The following is a 23,712-nucleotide window of genomic DNA, read 5'->3' as shown; positions in this document are numbered from 1 at the left end:
AGCACAGGCTTATGGAATGAGCATCTCAGCTACATCCAGTTACTTTATCTTCATATACAATATCAAAGTTCAGCTTTTGCCTGGGATTGTAAATGCATTTTGAAGAAACAGCTTTTTTCTTTATGAGAAACGCCTGATCTAATCCTTATCGTTTAGTGTTTTTGATTCTTCCATTTTATCAGTAATAACCCTTTGAATAAAACATGCAGGGAGACTCCACACAGAATTGTGAGATTGAAGTTTGAAGTAAAGAAAATAATAATAATAATAATAATAATAATAATAATAATAATAATAATAATAATAATAATAATAATAATAATTTTACTTCGACTTCTTTGTGTTGATTTGTTTAAATTTGAGAAATGAGGGCGTTTCTACCCGAGCAGGGAAGACTGTAATGTTGGAATGGATTTTCTATTGTTTTAGCCAGGTTACAGTATTTGCACTGTTTAGATTATTTTATTAATGTTATTCGTTGTTAGAATTAATCCAGAAAAAACGATTACTTGACATTTTCTTTTGTACTCTGCAGCTTATGCTACTGTAGCTTTAATGGGAACACATAAACTTTACCAGCCTACAGACTAAACAGTGGGTGTGTGCGATTTGTCTGATTATCATCGATAAGGGAGCCGCAGTCTTCTTAATCTGTGCTGCGATAGCTTTCTTTAACCCTTTAAGGTACAAGGGACACGTCCCGCAAAAAAAACTACGCCAACTTTCTTATTTGTGCAACGAGGAGCACGAAACGGGGTTTAAAATGTTCTGACAGGTTGGATCTGGTCATCCACATGGTCAGTGTCCTCCTTGTGAATCCAGAAATGCCATTTTCATCTTGTTTCCTGAAGATTGCGCTTCTGGAGTGAGCTACACTATGCTTCTATCTTTCCCCATAGACGTTTTACCAGCACCTGCACAAGGTGTCAAGGTGGTTGCCCTTTTAATTAGAGACTTGTTGTTGCCCTTTTAAGAAAGGTCAGTAAGATTTTTGAACTTGACCAGGGCAGGTTGGGGAGCCCTGTTTGTGTGCTTGGACTGGACTGAGTGATTTCTGTGAACAGCTGTTTCAGTAGCCTTCAGTCTCCTACACCATTGAGGGATTGAAACGTGCCATTGCTCTCCCCAAATAGAAGCGATCCATCCTTTTTGATTTCTCTTTTATTCTATTGTTTTGTAAAGTGGATTTTCTAGTACTTGAGTGTGGATTACAAGCAATCTGTTTCTGTTTGTTTTACAAACACTACTGCCAGTCCTGGATACAATAAACAACACTGAATATGAAGACAGTGGAAAACCTGAAGACTGGAAGTTACTAAAGAAAAGTGAATATTAAACGAAAAACTGAAAGTGATTACGTTTTCTGAAGCACACACACATACATATACACACACACAGAATATATATATAAATAATACATATTAGGATGAAACTGTTAAAGGTCAGGTTATAGTGATGGTGTTTTATTATATTCTCAAATCCTAGTTTTCTATTGGCCGCTCTTGATGTCATCACAGTCAGCGGGGCGGGCTCTTTGGTGTGAATTTCCAGAACATTGGCTCCTCTGTATATTATTCTTACCTAGTTTCCTATTATAAAACGATTCATTCCACAGCAGTCTTGTTCACATTTCAATGGTATTTATTTAAGCAGGACAGAGCCCTTGAGATATACATCTCAGTGTCAAGGGGGTCCTGGCAAGAGAAATAACACTTTACAAAAATCAATAAATCATTCAAACAGGACAGAAACACTAACAGCAAACATGAAAACAGGAATACAAAATCATACAAGCATAAAATAACAGAACAATTTCAACGTGCATGATCCTGGTCATCGTCCGTATCAACCCAGGCCAGATTTAAACTATTTCTGAATGATTTAAAAAGGTATTGTGAAAAATAAAGCAGAGAGGATTTCAAAGTCACTTTTCACAAATCCAGTGCAGTTTTGCTTCACATGTTAAGTCATTTAGCAGGCCATTGCTCAGCAGCCCACAGTCTTCATTGTTTTCATAGTTGTTTGGTTCTCCTTTATGCCACAATCTAAACAATAAAACCACACAAGTTATTTGGTTCAGAATTCCCTATAAACAATATTGCAAGAATGTCACAGATGCCCATAAGGATTGAAAATGTGCGTTCACTAGGGACCTCTTCAGTTCAGTTCTTGTGGTCGCAGTTAGAATTGGGCGTTTTCTTTCAAATGTTTTCAGGACAGAAAGCGGTCTCGTTTTCAAGAAGGGTCAAACTGAGTTATGGTTTAATGGAGCGTTTCTCTAGTTTTGGAAGGGGCGTGGGAAGCAGTTGGCAAAAGAGGGGACTGAGGAAGCTTGTGCAGAATTTGGACACAATAAAATAACATGAATGATATACTTTCCAAAGGAAATGTGAACGAGTGGGACATTGTACTTTACTGTGGGTCAGTGTTTGTTTAACATGACCACCTTGGTGGAGTTTTTAAGGTCAGGAACCCATCGCTCCAAGTGCTTACCTCTTCTCAACCACACGTCCACCCAGCCACTTCCAGGTGCCTTCGTTATCTGAATCACTCAGTCCAAGCCACAGTTCTTTTGCGGGTCCTTTGTCCTGTAGATATTTCTAAAAACACAATTGCATTATTAGTATTTATATGTAGCAGAGATTAAAACGGAGGCTTGGTAGTCCAGTGGTTAAAGAAAAGGGCTTGATACCAGGATGTTCCCTGTTCTAATCCCAGCTCAATCACTGACACACTGTGTGTGACCCTGAGCAAGTCACTGAACCTCCTTGTGCTCCGTCCTTCGGATGAGACGTCAAACAAACGAGGTCCTATTGGAAGTGACTCCGCAGCAGCAGTTGTTGATGCATAGTTCACCCCCTACTCTCTGTAAGTCGCTTTGGATAAAAAATATCCGCTAAATGATTAATTCATAATAACAATAAAATAACTTGTGATGTTTTTCTAGGCTTGCTTCGTTTCGCTGGTTTGTTTTATCAGGGGCTCACAAAGTTCTGTAAGAAAGTTTTTTCAGTAATGTGCTTTTATTTGAGCCGACTCGAGTTCTTTATTGAAGCCTCACAAAACCTGTAAATTGAGCAACAGGTTGCAGGGGCTTTGCTACGTTAGGCAATCATTTTCATTTTCAGAGGGGGAAGTATACTGTCTGATAATCACTAACTGTCTCTTACCAGCTCTTCGTCGCTGTTGATCACTGCAAGGTCTGAGTTTTGGGATTGACAGAATGTGCGTGCTTCTTTCCAGCCCTTTTTCTCCTTGGAAAAGTAGTAGAAGGCCCCATTGAACAAGTTCCAGCTACCACTGCAGGTATTGGCACACACTGGAGAAAACAATTGAGGGGCAGGATTACTATGCTGGGTGTGGCAGGCGGACCCCCTGCCAGTGTAAACAGGGCTACGTTTGGCAGGGATGGGGTTAAATCTGTCCCTGCCAACAATCACAGGTGTGGCCATTCCCTAATTAGGTAACTGAGTGCTAATTGGGGAATGGCCATGTGTATATAAAAGGGAGGCTAAATCCTTCCTCTGGTGGAGGAGTTTGGGGTGAGAGTTTTTGTAAATGGTGTAGTGAAGGTGAATGCCCAGCTTATATGTGTTTATCCTTTTGTTTGAATCTTTTATTTTGGCCCTGTTGGTTTGTAATTGTTTAATAAACGTGAGCAAACAGGGCTTCACTGCAGCTTCTGAGTCTCCTTTACTGCCCTAACATCTTGGGCCACAGCGCTATCCTGCCCCAGTTGGAAGAATGAACACTTGTAAGCTGGGCTTTCACCTTCACGACACATTTACAAAAACACAGGTCAAAAACACTGGTGAAACACTCCTCCCCGACTTCTCCACCAAACCAATATATATACAGTCAGCCTCGGTTAACTCCTCGACACCCCACGGGGATGCTGTAGGTTCGACTACAGAATGTCTCTACCACTCTGAAAAACAAACACATTTTTCATGTTGGATTCAGACCTAGTAGGGAATTCAGTGCAATGCAGAGATACGTTCGCTTTGGTTTAAATATTTACTCATTATCTGTGAAATGCAACACTAACATTCTGTAAGCAAATGAAATGCACGACATGATAGCAAACATGTACAATCCCTAGCAATTCTGCCTTTAGGACTTACCTTTATAAACATATTCTTCCAGTTTTGTAACATTTTCAATGATCTGAGAATCTGAAAAGAGACACAAATCAGTGAGCTGGTGCTGTGAGAAATCTCCACCCTACAGAAATTGGTAAAGTACTTCACATAAAAAGATAACTGTGGCCTGCAGCACGCAGATCAAACGCCAACACATTAACACTTACCTTTAGAAATGTAATTCTCAAAATTTGCCACGATTTGAGAATCTGTGAAAAAAGACATCCGATCACTGAGCTGAAGTTATGAGAAGTCTTGTCATGGAATTAATCAAAACCCTTGAGCCTGGCACGGTGTGGAGAATACATCAAATAAATACTGGTGTTCAGGGAGGCTCCTTGTCTAATCTGTTGTTGCAAATACCCACTGACTACACACAGAGGAGTGGAAAGTGACAGATATGGAGGCAAGTCCATATTATATTAGAGACATTAAACTGGCCCGTGGTGTGCCCAGATTAGTGTGTTTATGTGAGCAGACTGAGATGGACAAGTACAGGACTTTCCATAACAGTCCTGCAGGGGATTCCGCAAGATTTGGTTTGAGAGTGAGAAATTCCAAGAATAAACAAGCTTCTCCAAGACACCCAGATTGTTGTTGTGACAAGTGCCAGCTAAGACAGGCCCGTTTAAAAAGAGAGTTTGCACAGTTTGCTCCCCTGGAAGATGTTGTGTTTATACTGAGGTTAGTTCCGGAGAGCCAGTGGTTAATTTCAATGGCAAGGACATAATAAGAGCAACCTGCTTCAAGTGTAAAAAGCCAGTAGACTGGGGAGCCATGGGAAGCATGGTATGCCTGCAGTGTAGGGAGCTGAATGAGAGAGGCGCAGTACATTACAGGTGCCAACCACAGAGAGATCACCAGACCTGTGATGCAAGATACTGGATGCCTGAGACCAGCCTTTGAGGGAGAAGAGGAGAACAGAAAAGGATGGGGTCCCTCTTGACCTGAAGAGAAGAGCTTGCTTGCTGCTAAATACTTTATATCATAAAGTATAGTTACATACTGCATTTTCTATAATAAAAAATAAACCCATGCTTTCTGGTCACTAGCACCAGTCTTCTCTAAAAGATTAACTATAGCTGTCTTTTCTTTTAAAACCTTTTCAGTGAAGCAGCAACGCTGCTAACTAACCATTTTCTCTGACAAACAAACTTATACCCAGTAACAGCCATCTAGATAGTGTATTTTTATCAGTCAGAAGGTCAGTGTGTGGTTTGGTCTTGCAGTATCGCTCGCTAGAGGCAGATTTTTGAGGAAATAGGCTGAAGTCTATTTTCTGTGAAGGTAAAGATGTATAATTAACATGCTAAACTTTATTACATGTGATAAGCTTATGATTTATATTTACTTAAACTTATGTATTATAATTACATTTACTTAGAGTAGTATGTGCATTTTGCTTAAACATGTTAAATATTTTGTAGTGTGAATTTAAACATTTAGGTAAGCTTGATAGCTAGCAGACACATTGTAACCACATACTGCATGAGCAGGGGGGTTGTGGCGACATCATGAAAGATGGGTAGGCAACTGAAAAATTGGACATAAAAACTTTAAATCAAACAATACCAAAGCATTCTTTTTCCGACCTCTGATCCTCAACTGAGCGCGTGAGAAATCGAACCCAGCCTCTGGGTTCTGATTTGAGGCTTGAAAAGCCTTTACCTGCTGATTAATGTCACCAAGCCGCTCTGAATCAATTGCACCTCAAAGAGAAAGGTAAGCATACATTCATTGCCTGAACTATAGATGTCTTAGTGGATTCACTGTATTAATTTCACTCGGGCCCAGTGCATGAAAATTAGCTACTAGGAGTACTGTTCCCTCTGGAGTTTTACCTTCATAAGACTCGAATGCGACACTCTAAACTAATCCAATAGATCACCTGGCACTAACAATATCTGCAGGGCTGTGGTGTGTCTTCCTCCTAGACTACTTGATGTTCATATATATATTTTATTTTTAATTTAGTCGTTGCCAATTATTTTTTATTATTTTCTCCCCAATTTGAAATGCCCAATTATTTTTAGGCTCAGCTCACCGCTACCACCCTTGCGCTGACTCGGGAGGGGCGAAGATGAACACACGCTGTCCTCCAAAGAAAGTGCTGTCAGCCGCCCGCTTCTTTACACTCTGCAGACTCACCGTGCAGCCGCCTCAGAGCTACAGCGTCGGAGGACAACGCAGCTCTGGGCAGCTTACAGGCAAGCCCGCAGGCGCCCGGCCAGACGACAGGGGTCGCTGGTGCGCGGTGAGCCGAGGACACCCTGGCTGACCTAGCCCTCCCTCCCCCCGAACTCGTGACATCCGGCTATAGAGCGCATCCTGCACTCTAGCGAGTGCTTTTACTGGATGCGCCACTCGGGAGCCCCTGATGTTCATAATTTGACTATCAAATACATCCCAAGGTGTTTCTGTGCAGGCTGTTGGGTTTACAACAAAACACATTGCGCACCATTGCTGCCTAGTGTGCTGCACGTGTAGCTGCTGTAGCTTCTTTAGCATCATGATGTTTTGATATTTTTATTCATGAATCAGTTTTGAACACTCATTTTTCTATGTACGGGGAGTGTACCTCCAATATAAATCCTCATTTCTGTCATCTCTGTTTACTCCGAGTAAGTTTCCAGCACAGATTTCATGGAGTCAACTGGTTCATCAGACCTTCACTGGTCGCTTCCACAATGGTTTATTGGTAATGACAGTGGCAATTGTGACCCGCTATGAAACCGATTTATGAACAAGGACGTGTGAATAAAAAAGCTAAACAACGCTTTAATATTTTGGCTCTGATTTTCATTCAGAAAGTAATTTTTACTTCATCGTGCAATCTATCTTTGAAGTATTAGTTTCTCCTCTTTATCACATAGATACTTTCTCAATCCATAGCTCTAAATGTCAGCAGGAGCTGATTTAATTAAACGATTGTAACGGATGCACGTGAGATCTGAGTTCTCGGCTCACCCCCAGTATAAACATCACTTTAATATACTATTATGTGCGCTCTACAGTTGTTTCTCAATAGCATATTATTTAAACAGGCTAACAAACAATTCCAGGTAACAAATATTTCTCAGCCACCTAGGCTGTTTCCTCAATTGACACCCTATTTGGTTTGACTGGAGCTCGGGCATCAGAAATCCCAGTCTGGATTTGAGTTTGTACTGGTGCACATGACATCTCTCAGGATCTGACATCCTACCAGCTAAGAGCCCCATGTAAAAATCTACAATCATAGCCAAAGTGGAGCAGAGGGCCAATTCACAGGACTTTCAAAAATGAAAAACGAAGGATATGTACCTTTTTCTGTCAGGAGAGTTTTCAGGGTTTGTATTTCTGCAGTGCCTGAAAACAAGAAAGCAGATCATATGTGGGGCTCTTAATTTTTGATTGTATTTATTATTTTTATTCCACTGAAATTGCAGTAAACATTCTGGTTTATTTGTGTGGTTTTTGAAATCACCAGTCTGCACTCAGAGAAGGACTCTCCACTCAAACACCACTACCTGAACCTCAACCTCAACTTCCTTTATTGAGGCTCATCATACTTACATTTCACAAACAGCAAGGAGAGCAGAGCCGCCCACATCACAGAGCTAGCGATCAGCAGAACGTAGAGAAACACAATCGATTTGGTTCCGCAGACATTGTGATCTGGAAAATAATAATAACAATAATTCACAATAAATAGTTTCAAAATAGTTCTTTATAGCTGTAGTTGCAGTTTGTTTTTTTGAAGTCTTTGTTTGATACATTTCTCTTGGTGTTTCGGGTAATGTACACTGAGGTCAGTGACATTCAGGCTTCCTGTTCAGCACAGAACACACAAACAGTGGTTTGACTTTCATTCCATTAAGTGCTAATTGTGAACTCAATAGAAAGCGTGAACACAGTAGAATATCTGTGAAATGTTGTTTTAGGAACCAGTGAATAAATAACTTACCCTGGGCTGCCTGCATAGTGTTACGTTAATATACTGAATTGTAGTTTTCATAGATGAAAAGTATAAAGTATAAATGACAAACTATTTGAACACTTAAATAAACTTATTTCAGTACATACAGATATGGCTAAAAATGTTGCGTCACTTTTAGGATTGAGACAATTTAAAAAAACAAAAACTACATGAACATAATTTAGATTGTTTATTTAACATCATTCATATATATATATATATCTATATATATATATATATATCTATATATATATATATATATATATATATATATATATATAATCTTTTCGTTTTTGTTTTGTTTTTAGTATATAACACAGCTACTCCCATGACAAGATACTACAATCCCCGTCACACCTAAGCTAGAAGTGACCCTAGATCAGAGATAAGAGACGAGATGTACCTGGAGCTTGGTACCTTTCCCTGTCTTGGTGTTTTCTTTGTCCAGTTTGTTGATGGAAGTCACTGTTTCCATAGACATCATCAGCCATGCTGCTGACCGCACCGATCATGCACCAGTTATGAAGCACTCGCCCGACAACTGCAGTTCACATAGCGACAGGAAGTGTTTATTGGAGGCACCATGAACCACAAATCAACACCTCGCTCAGAAAAAGCAGAAGAAAGGTGGACATAAACAACATATATTACAATTTAACATTCACTGTTTTTCAGGTCAGCATTTAAATATAAACTCTGGAGAAAATGATCCATTTCTGTTTTAATAAGTATTATGTTTAATCAGGAAATATCTTGAAGTACCTCTTTTTAGACTGTGAAAAAATATATTTTTTACATCCCTACTCATCTTGACTAAGTGTTAACCAACTAATTCAAATCTCAAGCGTGCTGCAAAACACACAAATACAGAGTGAACTTAAGATAGCCGTGGTCTAAAAAGTTATCGGTCCTACAGTTAAAATATATATATATATAATTACTGTCCTATAGACGCTAACACAGGAGGAATGGGAAGCTCCTAGATTACTGTCCTAAAATCTCCCTGGCTCCCCTTGTCTTGTGTACTTAGTTTTTTGGTTATTTTGTATACTTTATTTTGAGTTCTGTACACTAGTATATTTTAATTAGGGCTCTGTACACTAATGCAACCCCCCAGTCCACCTTCCAGTGATACAAACTCATAATGACTACACTTTGGCAGAAGAAACATTGCATAGGAAATGCATCTTTATTGTTTGTAAAATCTTACACTCTTTAAATCATTGCATACAAGTTATTCTCCAAAACAATATGGGGCCATTTAATAACTTAACAACTACTGGCACTGAACGTTTCTAGACAGGGTTGGGGGGGGAAGGGATGGGGGGGTCAGTTCCTGGAATGGTAATTTGAATCGGGAATTGATTTTAAAAAACATAATTTGATTTCAGAAAAAGCAATTGCCCGCGACCCTGCTTCTATCAATTGAAATGTTCACATGTTGAAGGGGCAGGTCAAGAAGTATTGCGGACCGTCACAAGCACAGAATCGCCTACTTGTTGAAAAACAGCAATCAAAGTAAAATAAAGAGACTGCGCACAACTACTGTTACAGTTTGTCTATTGTTTTTCTTTGTTTTTTAAGTTTGACCTCATCAAGTTTCATCGCACAATACTCTCTACAAGGACCATTACAAGACCCTTCTAGTTTGCTCCTCAGAAGGGCGTTGTGTGTCCTAAGAGAATCAGGATTGTTTTAAAGCTTCATTTCACAAATCCAGTGTTCTTCTGAGCTGCAAGGAATGTCATTCAGCTTGCTGCTGGTCAATATGCCACAGTCTTCATTATTTGCAGCATTGTTTGGCTCCCCAGAATTCCAAAATCTAAATGGTAGAATGACATCAGTTATCAATCGCATGGTGTCCTATAAAACACGAACGTGTGATCACACGCAAATGGGAAACACTTCAAGCTCGCTTTATGAATCATTCTTCAGTTATTACGAGACTTATCACAGTATTGTGTGAGCCCCTGTAAACTGAACGTTGAAAAGAGCGAGTCTAGTTATAGCAATTCAATCTCCCCAGACTGTAAGCTGCAGGGCTGTCTCCTGTGCAGTGCTTACAAGGAATAATCTGAGTGACCAGGTCTCGAGTCTCTCTCTCAGTCTTTTACAGGAATGCTTATTCATTGGAAATTGCACTGAAGAGCAAGCAGTTTCCTGTTTTTAATGAATTTGCAGCGGCATGATGTAATCGCACTAAATTTAGGAACGCATCGTTTGGAAGGACTTGCCTTTTCTCGACTGGGCGTCCGTCCAGCCACTTCCAACTCCCTTCCGTCTCAGAATCACTCAATCCAAGCCAGTAATGAGTGGAGCCTATTCTGCTCTTCAGATAATCCTGAAAACATCATTGTAGAAAGTAGTTGGAGAGCAAGGGAATCGTTTTTAATAACATATAGTGAATATTAAATAAAATGAGCCTTAACACTTTTACTGTAAAATGATTTTCCTGAGTGGAACTCTGACAAAACTGGTAGAATATTCAATGTGTAATCCTTGGATATCCTTCTCCAGAACCTGATTTGTAATGGTGAAATGAAGAGAACATGTCATACCCAGTCACTTGAATTGGAAATAAGTGGGGTACCCCAGCACCTGTTTATTCAGAGGCACCAGGGTATTTAGTAAGCAAGGGGTCTAAGGCAGGTCAAATGGGCAATACAATTTTGCTAATTTTTTGGCTAATGTCTGGTGCTCTATTTGTGAACGTAATGTTTCACAACCCCGTGCTGTCAGTACGCACGCTAGATTCTAGAACTCCTAAATGTTCTAAAGCGTCACTTTTATGTTGGATTGGAACCCGTACCTGCAGTTCCGTCCCTCTGAAGCTGCAAGCTTCACCAATTACTTTACAGCCCCGTGATGTGCGATTGAGTGGACTAGCAGTGTGTCAAGTCGGCGCTACCCTCGCTTACCAGCTCTTGGTTGCTGCTGATCACTGCGAGGGAAGCGTTTTTACTGTTGCAGGACTCCTTTGCTTTGTGCCAGTTTGCGCGCTTCTTGGAGAAGTAGTAGCATGCTTCATTGAACGAGAGCCATTCACAGGGGCAGGTTTCGATGCACACTGAAGACAAGGACATCTTCAGTTATCATTATTTTACAGCTCTGGACAAAAGCGATAGGCTTGTGAAACATTTGTACACTTTAATAAACCTGTAAACTATGGGCAGTGTGAAGGTAACTACTCTTTTTTTTTAAGGCAGGATTTGGTCAATGGCATGTGTGTTTTGACCAATCATATGTGAGATTACATTAGCAATTAAGATAACAAAGGGTAAAGGCTAGTGACGAGGTGGAAAACGTTGAAGAAAACGGATTACCAAAGAAACGTCTGTTACAGATGCTTACCTTTACTGATTAGGTGAGACATGTCATTTCCAAAGCTAGTGACCAGCGCAGAGAGCTGAGAATCTGAAAGGAAGCACACAGAAGTCCATTACTAAACTATTCTCGGGTCTCTCTCAAGTCCAATACTAATCTAGCTGGGCCAGAACACATGTTATGCTGACAAGTACATCTTAAGGGTTCCTAATTTTTTTTTAAAGAAAGAAAATAAAAAAAACGGTCCTATATTATCCACCCAGACCCTCCAAAAAACAGAGCATGATTAATATATAAATATCAGAAAAAAAAGACACAAACTGACAAGAGACAGCTTTATGTTACTTTATTTTACTGAGGACTACAATGGGCAGTACAGAAATGTGTCCACTAGGGTGCGCCAAAGCACCTGTGTAAAGTCATGCCTTTCAAAGGAGTGACTAATGCAACTGAAATGACCAAACCGGGCTTTAACTGTTAAATAAACAGACATGCAATAAAAAATGCTTTTTCCAAGAGTTTGATATTTCATTTGTATTTGTACATTCATCTTCCTTCAGGAGACACTGCTTTATAAATATATTCAGTATGAAAGAGCCCCAGAGCCCTGTGTGTGCATACCGTTGTCTTGCAAGGTCTTCTGTGTGGTTCTCAGGTCCTGTAGTACTGCAGCTATTTCCGAATCTGAAACAGAAACATTAACGTCATACACCAGCCAGTCTGCCTGTCGGGACACAGCATTAGCTAACCAAGGCTTTCAAAATCCTCTTATTAACCCCTGCTGGGGGTGTGGAGGCGGTCCTGCATTACCGAGGATATCATCCTCTTATCAAAGTGTGATTAAACATTTCCTTGCTAATTCTTCTATTCTGTGCATGCTGCTGGATCACGGTCATCAACTGTCCCGTCACGCGGACAGCTCCAGTTTTGAATTTACGATGCTGGCAGGGGGCTGGATGTTGCTGACATGCTTGTTAGTTCATTACTGGCAAACATTAGTTTTTATAACATTATTCGTGGATATTCTGGTATTTCAAAAGATCACTGCTTTGACTATAATTTTTGCAACGTCCATTTAAATCGCTGACTTGAAGGATTCCTTTCTTTCTTTGGTAATTTTAGAAATGAAAACCTGACGATTAGTATCCTGACATCTCACAGGATCTGACATCCTACCAGCTAAGAGACCCATGTAAAAATCTACAATCATAGCCAAAGTGGAGCAGAGGGCCAATTCACAGGACTTTCAAAAATGAAAAACGAAGGATATGTACCTTTTTCTGTCAGGAGAGTTTTCAGGGTTTGTATTTCTGCAGTGCCTGAAAAAAAAAAACAGATCATATGTGGGGCTCTTAATTTTTGATTGTATTTATTTATTTTTATTCCACTGAAATTGCAGTAAACATTCTGGTTTATTTGTGTGGTTTTTGAAATCACCAGTCTGCACTCAGAGAAGGACTCTCCACTCAAACACCACTACCTGAACCTCTGCTGCGTTTCCTTTATTGAGGCTCGTCGTACTTACATTTCACAAACAGCAAGGAGAGCAGAGTCGCCCACATCACAGAGCTAGCGATCAGCAGAACGTAGAGAAACACAATCGATTTGGTTCCGCAGACATTGTGAACTGGAAAATAATAATAACAATAATTCACAATAAATAGTTTCAGGATAGTTCTTTATAGCTGTAGTTGCAGTTTGTTTTTTTGAAGTCTTTGTTTGATACATTTCTCTTGGTGTTTCGGGTAATGTACACTGAGGTCAGTGACATTCAGGCTTCCTGTTCAGCACAGAACACACAAACAGTGGTTTGACTGCTAATTGCGAACTCAATAGAAAGCGTGAACTCAGTAGAATATCTGTGAAATGTTGTTTTAGGAACCAGTGAATAAATAACTTACCTTGGGCTGCCTGTGCTTTTGGTTCCTCTTTGAATGCTTCCGTTCGGTTTGTTCTTTTCTCCTCCAGCTCAATAGAATCTTCAATATTTTCATAGTCGTCTTCATTATCGTCATCTCTTGCTGTTGAAATAATAAATGCAACAGGCATAAATGTTTAAACAGTCAATCGTAAAATATTTTGTTCATTATGATTGGAGGTATGTTTTCAGCCGTCAAAGGATGGATCGCGATAGTAAGGTACGTTCTTACATGATATCATTAACGTCTCGCTTTTATGTAGGATGCAGATGTCTTAAAAATCCCAGTTAGGGTTACTTAAATCCTTATATAGTCTATACAATCTATTTAAACACTTCTAAACTGCAGACCTTTTAACTTCACAACCCTATAGAATGAACTAATGTTGCTTCATAAAGTCGAATGAAACCTGCTGCATAGTGTTACGTTAACATACTGAATTGTAGTTTTCATAGATGAAAAGTATAAAGTATAAATGACAAACTATTTGAACACTTAAATAAACTTATTTCAGTACATACAGCTATGGCTAAAAATGTTGCGTCACTTTTAGGATTGAGACAATTTAAAAAACAAAAACTACATGAACATAATTTAGATTGTTTATTTAACATCATTCATATATATATATATATATATATATATATATATATATATATCTTTTCGTTTTTGTTTTGTTTTTAGTATATAACACAACTACTCCCATGACAAGATACTACAATCCCCGTCACACCTAAGCTTAAAGTAACCCTAGATCAGAGATAAGAGACGAGATGTACCTGGAGCTTGGTATCTTTCCCTGTCTTGGTGTTTTCTTTGTCCAGTTTGTTGATGGAAGTCACTGTTTCCATAGACATCGTCAGCCATGCTGCAGATCACACCGATCAGGCACCAGTTATGAAGCACTCGCCCGACAACTGCAGTTCACATAGCGACAGGAAGTGTTTATTTGAGGCACCATGAACCACAAATCAACACCTCGCTCAGAAAAAGCAGAAGAAAGATGGGGGGCTATGGGGGGGCAGAACCAGAAATTGAGGGGGCTATGGGGGGGCAGAACCAGAGATTGAGGGGGCTATGGGAGGGCAGAACCAGAAATTGAGGGGGCTATGGGGGGGGCAGAACCAGAGATTGAGGGGGCTATGGGGGGGCAGAACCAGAAATTGAGGGGGCTATGGGGGGGCAGAACCAGAGATTGAGAGGGCTATGGGGGGGCAGAACCAGAGATTGAGGGGGCTATGGGGGGGCAGAACCAGAGATTGAGGGGGCTAAAGGGACATCTTGCATGCAAACGGGACCGGGATTGTGCAACATTGTGACAGACTGGCTCGCAGTGGTTACGTCACGGACCAGGAAATAGAAACCAAACAGTGGATGGGCGGTTGAAGCTGAGTGTAATGGCACTCAGCGTATTTATTAATAAACAAAAGATTTAAACAAAACACAAAACAAAAAGGCACAAGGGCCAAACGAATAAACAAACAAACAAGTAAGTGTCGTGCTGGCTAATCCAGCACGTTTTAGCAATTGTTAATTATCTTATTCTCCTTGCGCTCTTTCTCTCTCCGCTCTCCCGTACTCTCCTCAACACTCCACCCTCAAGTGCAGAGAGCTGCAGGTTTATATACTCTGGCCGAGGGATTAACTAGTTGGTAATTATCTTATTATCCCTCGGCCAGAGTCTGCACGCGTTTGGTAAGGATGCATGACTGTCAGCTAGTTAAATAATCAGTAGCTGATCAGCCATGCATCCTCACGGGGTTTTTAAATATAAAATAATAAAAGCTTTTACCCGCGCCGTAAACAAAAATACAAATAATAATACATAGAGGCGGGACACTCCGCCACAAACATGAATGATAATTTCCCATAGTCCAAACACTTCTCCTTTATGGGTATCTTGTTTTCTGTTGATGCTGTCGACACAAAAAACAACAATACTTCATGGTTTAAAAGCAGGTATAACTTCGATGACAAAATACTTCGAATATTTCCCCAATAACAAAATTTAAGTGAGCAGCAACTGTAGCTATGGCCAAAAGTTTTGCGATCCTGGAGCTGCACATGCTGTAACTAGGGAAACCGACCAATGAGAAGCGAACATGTGTGGTGCATGGTTAAAAGACCCTGGCTGGGTCTTTAAACTACGATATCAGTGAAATGCACCCATTGCCAAGACTGATTGAACACACAATGCATAGAGCTGCATGATTTCTTTAAAATGTCTTTACTGAGAGTGAAAACCAAATGTCTTGAAAAGGTGGACATAAACAACATATATATTACAATTTAACATTCACTGTTTTTCAGGTCAGCATTTAAATATTTAGGAACAATTGTTGTATAATATAACTCTGGAGAAAATTATCCATTTCTGTTTTAATAAGTATTATGTTTAATCATGAAATATCTTGAAGTACCTCTTTCTAGACTGTGAAAAAATATATTTTTTACATCCCTACACATCATGACTAAGTGTTAACCAACTAATTCAAATCTCAAGCGTGCTGCAAAACACACAAATACAGAGTGAACTTAAGATAGCCGTGGTCTAAAAAGTTATCGGTCCTACAGTTAAAATATATATATATATAATTACTGTCCTATAGACGCTAACACAGGAGGAATGGGAAGCTCCTAGATTACTGTCCTAAAATCTCCCTGGCTCCCCTTGTCTTGTGTACTTAGTTTTTTGGTTATTTTGTATACTTTATTTTGAGCTCTGTACACTAGTATATTTTAATTAGGGCTCTGTACACTAATGTAACCCCCCAGTCCACCTTCCAGTGATACAAACTCATAATGACTACACTTTGGCAGAAGAAACGTTGCATAGGAAATGCATCTTTATTGTTTGTAAAATCTTACACTCTTTAAATCATTGCATACAAGTTATTCTCCAAAACAATATGGGGCCATTTAATAACTTAACAACTACTGGCACTGAACGTTTCTAGACAGGGTTGGGGGGGGGAGGGGATGGGGGGGTCAGTTCCTGGAATGGGAATTTGAATCGGGAATTGATTTTAAAAAACATAATTTGATTTCAGAAAAAGCAATTGCCCGCGACCCTGCTTCTATCAATTGAAATGTTCAAATGTTGAAGGGGCAGGTCAAGAAGTATTGCGGACCGTCATACGCACAGAATCGCCTACTTGATGAAAAACAGCAATCAAAGTAAAATAAAGAGACTGCGCACAACTACTGTTACAGTTTGTCTATTGTTTTTGTTTTTTTTTAAGTTTGACCTCATCAAGTTTCATAGCACAATACCCTCTACAAAGACCATTACAAGACCCTTCTAGTTTGCTCCTCAGAAGGGCGTTGTGTGTCCTAAGAGAATCAGGATTGTTTTAAAGCTTCATTTCACAAATCCAGTGTTCTTCCGAGTTGCAAGGAACGTCATTCAGCTTGCTGCTGGTCACTTTGCCACAGTCTTCATTATTTCCAGCATTGTTTGGCTCCCCAGAATTCCAAAATCTAAATAGTAGAACGACATCAGTTATCAATCGCATGGTGTCCTATAAAACACGAACGTGTGATCACACGCCAACAGGAAACACTTCAAGCTCGCTGTATGAATCCTTCTTCAGTTATTACGAGACTTATCACAGTATTGTGTGAGCCCCTGTAAACTGAACGTTGAAAAGAGCGAGTCCAGTTACAGCAATTCAATCTTCCCAGACTGTAGGCTGCAGGGCTGTCTCCTGTGCAGTGCTTACAAGGAGTAATCTGAGTGACCAGGTCTCGAGTCTCTCTCTGTCTTTTACAGGAATGCTTATTCATTGGAAATTGCACTGAAGAGCAAGCGGTCTCCTGTTTTTAATGAATTTGCAGCGGCATGATGTAATCGCACTAAATTTAGGAACGCATCGTTTGGAAGGACTTGCCTTGTCTCGACTGTGCGTCCGTCCAGCCACTTCCAACTCCCTTCCGTCTCAGAATCACTCAGTCCAAGCCAGTAATGAGTGGAGCCTATTCTGCTCTTCAGATAATCCTGAAAACATCATTGTAGAAAGTAGTTGCAGTGCAAGGGAATCGTTTTTAATAACATATAGTGAATATTAAATGAAATGAGCCTTAACACTTTTACTGTAAAATGATTTTCCTGAGTGGAACTCTGACAAAACTGGTAGAATATTCAATGTGTTATCCTTGGATATCCTTCTCCAGAACCTGATTTGTAATGGTAAAATGAAGAGAACACGTCATACCCAGTCACTTGAATTGGAAATAAGTGGGGTACCCCAGCACCTGTTTATTCAGAGGCACCAGGGTATTTAGTAAGCAAGGGGTCTAAGGGAGGTCAAATGGGCAATACAATTTTGCTAATTTTTTGGCTAATGTCTGGTGCTCTATTTGTGAATGTAATGTTTCACAACCCCGTGCTGTCAGTACGCACGCTAGATTCTAGAACTCCTAAATGTTCTAAAGCGTCACTTTTATGTTGGATTGGAACCCGTACCTGCAGTTCCGTCCCTCTGAAGCTGCAAGCTTCACCAATTACTTTACAGCCCTGTGATGTGCGATTGAGTGGACTAGCAGTGTGTCAGGTCAGCGCTACCCCTGCTTACCAGCTCTTGGTCGCTGCTGATCACTGCGAGGGAAGCGCTTTTACTGTTGCAGGACTCCTTTGCTTTGTGCCAGTCTGCGCGCTCCTTGGAGAAGTAGTAGCATGCTTCATTGAATGAGATCCATTCACAGGGGCAGGGTTTGATGGACACTGAAGACAAGGACATCTTCAGTTATCATTATTTTACAGCTCTGGACAAAAGCGATAGGCTTGTGAAACATTTGTACACTTTAATAAACCTGTAAACTATGGGCAGTGTTAAGGTAACTACTCTTTTTTTTTAAGGCAGGATTTGGTCAATGACATGTGTGTTTTGACCAATCATATGCAAGATTACATTAGCAATTAAGATAACAAAGGGTAAAGGCTAGTGACGAGGTGGAAAACGTTGAAGAAAACGGATTACCAAAGAAACGTCTGTTACAGATGCTTACCTTTACTGATTAGGTGAGACACGTCATTTCCAAAGCTAGTGACCAGCGCAGAGAGCTGAGAATCTGAAAGGAAGCACACAGAAGTCCATTACTAAACTATTCTCGGGTCTCTCTCAAGTCCAATACTAATCTAGCTGGGCCAGAACACATTATGCTGACAAGTACATCTTAAGGGTTCCTAATTTTTTTTAAAGAAAGAAAATAAAAAAACGGTCCTATATTATCCACCCAGACCCTCCAAAAAACAGAGCATGATTAATATATAAATATCAGAAAAAAAAGACACAAACTGACAAGAGACAGCTTTATGTTACTTTATTTTACTGAGGACTACAATGGGCAGTACAGAAATGTGTCCACTAGGGTGCGCCAAAGCACCTGTGTAAAGTCATGCCTTTCAAAGGAGTGGCTAATGCAACTGAAATTACCAAACCGGGCTTTAACTGTTAAATAAACAGACATGTTATAAAAAATGCTTTTTCCAAGAGTTTGATATTTCATTTGTATTTGTACATTCATCTTCCTTCAGGAGACACTGCTGTATAAATATATTCAGTATGAAAGAGCCCCAGAGCCCTGTGTGTGCATACCGTTGTCTTGCAAGGTCTTCTGTGTGGTTCTCAGGTCCTGTAGTACTGCAGCTATTTCCGAATCTGAAACAGAAACATTAGCGTCATACACCAGCCAGTCTGCCTGTCGGGACACAGCATTAGCTAACCAAGGCTTTCAAAATCCTCTTATTAACCCCTGCTGGGGGTGTGGAGGCGGTCCTGCATTACCGAGGATATCATCCTCTTATCAAATTACCAAACCAGGCTTTAACTGTTAAATAAACAGACATGTTATAAAAAATGCTTTTTCCAAGAGTTTGATATTTCATTTGTATTTGTACATTCATCTTTCTTCAGGAGACACTGCTGTGTAAATATATTCAGTATGAAAGAGCCCCAGAGCCCTGTGTGTGCCTACCGTTGTCTTGCAAGGTCTTCTGTGTGGTTCTCAGGTCCTGTAGTACTGCAGCTATTTCCGAATCTGAAACAGAAACATTAACGTCATACACCAGCCAGTCTGCCTGTCGGGACACAGCATTAGCTAACCAAGGCTTTCAAAATCCTCTTATTAACCCCTGCTGGGAGTGTGGAGGCGGTCCTGCATTACCGAGGATATCATCCTCTTATCAAAGTGTGATTAAACATTTCCTTGCTAATTCTTCTATTCTGTGCATGCTGCTGGATCACGGTCATCAACTGTCCCGTCATGCGGACAGCTCCAGTTTTGAATTTACGATGCTGGCAGGGGGCTGGATGTTCCTGACATGCTTGTTAGTTCAGTACTGGCAAACATTAGTTTTTATAACATGATTCGTGGATATTCTGGTATTTCAAAAGATCACTTCTTTGACTATAATTTTTGCAACGTCCATTTAAATCGCTGACTTGAAGGATTCCTTTCTTTCTATGGTAATTTTAGAAATGAAAACCTGGCGATCATCAGGGCAGAATCATTAAGGAGGATAATGTGGTCCAGTGGTTAAAGAAAAGGGCTTGTAACCAGGAGGTCCCCGGTTCAAATCCCACCTCAGCCACTGGCTCATTGTGTGACCCTGAGCAAGTCACTTAACCTCCTTGTGCTCCGTCTTTCGGGTGAGACGTAGTTGTAAGTGACTCTGCAGCTGATGCATAGTTCACACACCCTAGTCTCTGTAAGTCGCCTTGGATAAAGACGAATGCTAAAATAAACAAATAATATCGAGTAATCCTGTCTTACTTTACTGTGTACCTAAAGAATATTAAAAAAAAACACATTTCAGATTCTTACATTTCGCAAAGGCCCTGGAGAACAGAGCCATCCACACTGCAGAGCTGCCTATCAGAAGGATGTAGAGAACCACAATCGACTTGGCACCACAGGCATTTGACTCTGAAATAAAGAAGTTACATCATAAATAAATAAATAAATAAATGGTACAAATAATATTTGGTGACACAGATGAAATGTTCACCCGATCTGATTGAGATCAGTCGATTCAATGGGATGTTATCAAGCAAAGATCATCCCATAGGAATGGGCCAGTAGGTATCTATCGCATCCCAACAGGCAGGTCCGGATCAAGCGCTATAATGGACGTCGGATGTAGCAGCCGCTAGAGGGCGCTAAAAAGCAGTGTTGAAATAACAGTAAAAATCACTCTAATAGTAACACAGTTAGGTTTAGGGGTAGAGATTAGATTTAGGGGTAGACATTAGGTTTAGGGGTAGGGGGTAGATTCAGGGGTTAGTAGGCTAGTAGGTACCTACTGGCCCATTCATATGGGATGATTTTTGCTTGATAACGTCCCATTTAATCGACTGATCTCAATCAGATCGCACTACGTCACCTGCTGTGGTCATATCGCAGCGTTATATTTTTAAACACGCTGCCGAATATTTTTTTATCTCACACAGTGGGTCTTGAATCAATTGAGCAATGCTTTTCTCAACATGAGTAAAATGGCGTTTTAAGGTTATCTAGTTTTATATTATAACTTAACATTGGAAGTTAAAAAAATAAACATTTTAGTTAATGCACTTTGCGCTGTTTTAAATGTATCTATTGAGTACCAGCTGTGAATCAATATTGCATTCGTAGCAAACTGAGCCTTTGTTCTGTGTTCAAAGACTTGATCTGTTTAAATAAAATGCCTGTGATTAAATAGCTGTGCCACTGTTTTCCATTCGGTCCAGTGGCATTTGTGAAAGCCTGCAGCGCAATCAAATGAATCGCCTGTCTGTGAAATCTGTGTTTTAGGAACAAGGTGATAAATAGCTTACTTGTGGCTGCTTGTGGTTTCGGTTCCTCTGCGAGTGGTTTCTTTGAGTTTGGTGTTTTTTCCTCCGGTTCAATGGAATCTTCAATATTCGCATAGTCGACTTCCTCTTCATCATCCACTGCTGTTTTTGCTTCAATACAATTATGCGACAGTGATTTTTAAAAAGGATCTTGTAACACGTGAATAGAATAATTTAATAACCCTTTAATCGGATATTGAAGTGACTTGATTCTGATACCATCTGTTGCTTGCAGGCTATAGGGACGTCATTTATCTAATTCTCTGACGTCACCTAACGTTAGAGAGAACGTGGTCAGTAATCTGCTGTAGTTTACAATTGTGTTCGAGTGACTAGAACAGATTACTTTTTTTTTAAAAAAAAACACTGAATGCAAGACGAGAATGTTTGCTTTAATAAAAAAAAGACTTCCTCTTTCTGATATCATCTTGCAGGATTTAACACGTGTTTTCTATGCGGTTTCAACCACATGCATGATTAGAATGTTTTTCTTCTTCACATAGGTGTTAGCTATAAATTGATAGCTCCACTTTGAAAAATGTGTCTCGCCTTGACTGCTGCAACTCCCTCCCGGCCGGCTTCCCTACCCGTCTGCTCCAGCTCATCCAAAACTCTGCTGCTCGCCTTATCTGTTCCCTTCCTCCCCCCACGCTACACCGCTGCTCCGCTCTCTGCAGTGCCTCCCTATCGCTGCTCGCATCCAATTCAAAACTCTTGTACTCGCTTATCGCTGTCTCGACCTTTCTGCTCCCTCCTATCAGGACTGGGGGTGTGAGGGTCTTGGGTATATTTGAATAATAATGACATGTGCATGATATTTTGTTAGCATCACTGGGATACAGTAGGCTATATTTTCAAAGCGGCTACTCCAGTCTTTAATGAACTCCTATTTTTTTGGCTGATTTTATCAATGTAGAACCAAGCAATTGAATGAAATGTTATTCGAGGTCTTACACAATACACAGGAAAGCGGTTTGCTTCTCAGTGTTATATCATGTACTGTATTTAATTAAAGAGAACATCAGGCGGCTCTATTTATACCTGATCGAAACTTCTGCGTTCGGAACCCACGCGGGGAACCAAGCAGAGTCCCGCGCGGCAACAAACAGGATAGCGCCTCTGACGTCATGGGAACACGTGCTCAACATCAGTAGCAATTCATTTTAAACCACGTGTCGAGCTTTAGAAAAACTATGTACTAAGTACTCAATCCTAAAATTCTAGGTGATGCTAAACATTTGGCCATATGTATGTATGTATGTATGTATGTATGTATGTATGTATGTCTGAACTTTGCTATCATGATGATGTCCTGGTGTTTCACCATGGCCTGACGTTACTGCATTGATGTCATTTGAGAAGGTGGATTTAGAAAGTATACCACTTTACTTCAGTCAGTTCTAGGAACTTATCATTAGTCTGTTACTGGACATTAGTGTAAATATAGGAAATCAAAACTGATACGCACATAATTGAATGGGTGTTTAACATAGTTCACCTATTTGTATCCAGAAATCATCATTGGAGGGTGCATATTTTGATAAAAAAAAATGCATCCCATCGAAATCACAGAAGGATGCAAAATATGGTGCAGATTGAATGTCTGAAATTCATACCAGATATATATATATACACAGAGAGAGAGAGAGAGAGAGAGAGAGAGAGAGAGAGAGAGAGAGAGAGAGAGAATAACCAGGTGCATGTACCTATTTTAAAATGTCATTCAATCAAACATTGCAGTGAAACGATTTCATTTCTTATAATATCTGTATTATCTGTATTATCTGTATTATCTGTATTATCTTCCTACACCACAGGAAAAATAAATATGGACCTAATTACGCAAAGCATATAACTACTGCCATTATAACAAACACACTTCAAACACGAAGCAGACGAGTCCGCAGATGAGACATGGAAACTATAGCTGTACCTGGAGCCTGTATTCTCCGCCTGTCTACCAGTGCTCTTCTTCCAGTCTGCTGATGGAAGCCCATATTCCCGTAGATATCACTCCCCTCCATGCCGCCAGTCCAGGTGTGATCCAACAGCCGGACTGATGTTCTGCGCAGAGTTATTCAACTTTACTATCTTCAGTTGTGTTTAATATCGCAACAGGAAGTGTTTATTTGGGGAATGCAGCTGGGTAACCACTTTTTTTTTTAAAACTCGGGGGAAGTGAGCAGTTCTCGCACAGAAGGGAAGAAGCGCCATATTTCAATCAGAGGGGTGAAGCGCCATGTTTCAATCAGAGGGGATGAAGCGCCATGTTTCAATCAGAAGGGAAGAAGCGCCATGTTTCAATCAGAAGGGAAGAAGCGTCATGTTTCAATCAGAAGGGATGCAGCGCCATGTTTCAATCAGAAGGGAAGAAGCGCCATGTTTCAATCAGAAGGGATGAAGCCTCATGTTTCAATCAGAAGGGATGAAGCACCATGTTTCAATCAGAGGGGATGAAGCGTCATGTTTCAATCAGAAGGGATGAAGCGCCATGTTTCAATCAGAAGGAATGAAGCACCATGTTTCAATCAGAG

At 40.2% G+C, this 23,712-nt stretch overlaps 2 protein-coding genes across 5 annotated transcripts in view; both read right to left on the bottom strand.

Annotated features, from left to right (window-relative positions):
• LOC117966878 (hepatic lectin-like) overlaps positions 1-14,247 on the bottom strand; it is a 34,062-nt gene extending 19,815 nt beyond the window's left edge. Inside the window, exons 1-9 of one of the 4 annotated variants that reach the window (XM_059007049.1) lie at positions 14,123-14,247; positions 13,326-13,445; positions 7,698-7,799; positions 7,446-7,490; positions 4,310-4,351; positions 4,125-4,175; positions 3,171-3,319; positions 2,494-2,600; positions 1,629-2,045 (exon numbers count right to left, since the gene is read on the bottom strand). In XM_059007049.1, the coding sequence (XP_058863032.1) occupies positions 1,925-2,045; positions 2,494-2,600; positions 3,171-3,319; positions 4,125-4,175; positions 4,310-4,351; positions 7,446-7,490; positions 7,698-7,799; positions 13,326-13,445; positions 14,123-14,210 (825 nt within the window). In that variant the 5' untranslated portion in view covers positions 14,211-14,247 and the 3' untranslated portion in view covers positions 1,629-1,924. Of the gene's footprint in view, positions 1-1,628; positions 2,046-2,493; positions 2,601-3,170; positions 3,320-4,124; positions 4,176-4,309; positions 4,352-7,445; positions 7,491-7,697; positions 7,800-8,622; positions 9,923-10,334; positions 10,442-11,018; positions 11,168-11,451; positions 11,515-12,045; positions 12,109-12,698; positions 12,744-12,949; positions 13,052-13,325; positions 13,446-14,122 lie in introns of those variants that run through there. The other 3 variants (XM_059007048.1, XM_059007040.1, XM_059007041.1) reach the window with 3 other exon arrangements.
• A 479-nt stretch (positions 14,248-14,726) lies between these two features.
• Positions 14,727-23,238, bottom strand: LOC117409848 (C-type lectin domain family 4 member M-like). Its single transcript, XM_059007050.1, has 9 exons — positions 23,112-23,238; positions 21,161-21,289; positions 20,169-20,270; positions 19,320-19,382; positions 18,941-19,003; positions 18,351-18,413; positions 17,918-18,066; positions 17,234-17,340; positions 14,727-16,823 (listed from the first exon to the last, which is right to left on the bottom strand). Exons 1-9 carry the CDS (start codon positions 23,200-23,202, stop codon positions 16,697-16,699), a joined length of 894 nt encoding a protein of 297 aa, XP_058863033.1. The 5' UTR covers positions 23,203-23,238; the 3' UTR covers positions 14,727-16,696.
• Positions 23,239-23,712: the final 474 nt, after the last annotated feature.

This window comes from Acipenser ruthenus, chromosome 34 (assembly GCF_902713425.1).
Source record: "Acipenser ruthenus chromosome 34, fAciRut3.2 maternal haplotype, whole genome shotgun sequence".
Classification (NCBI taxonomy): domain Eukaryota; kingdom Metazoa; phylum Chordata; class Actinopteri; order Acipenseriformes; family Acipenseridae; genus Acipenser; species Acipenser ruthenus.
Note: the sequence above shows the minus strand (reverse complement) of the source record. Positions and strands in the feature narration are given on the sequence as shown.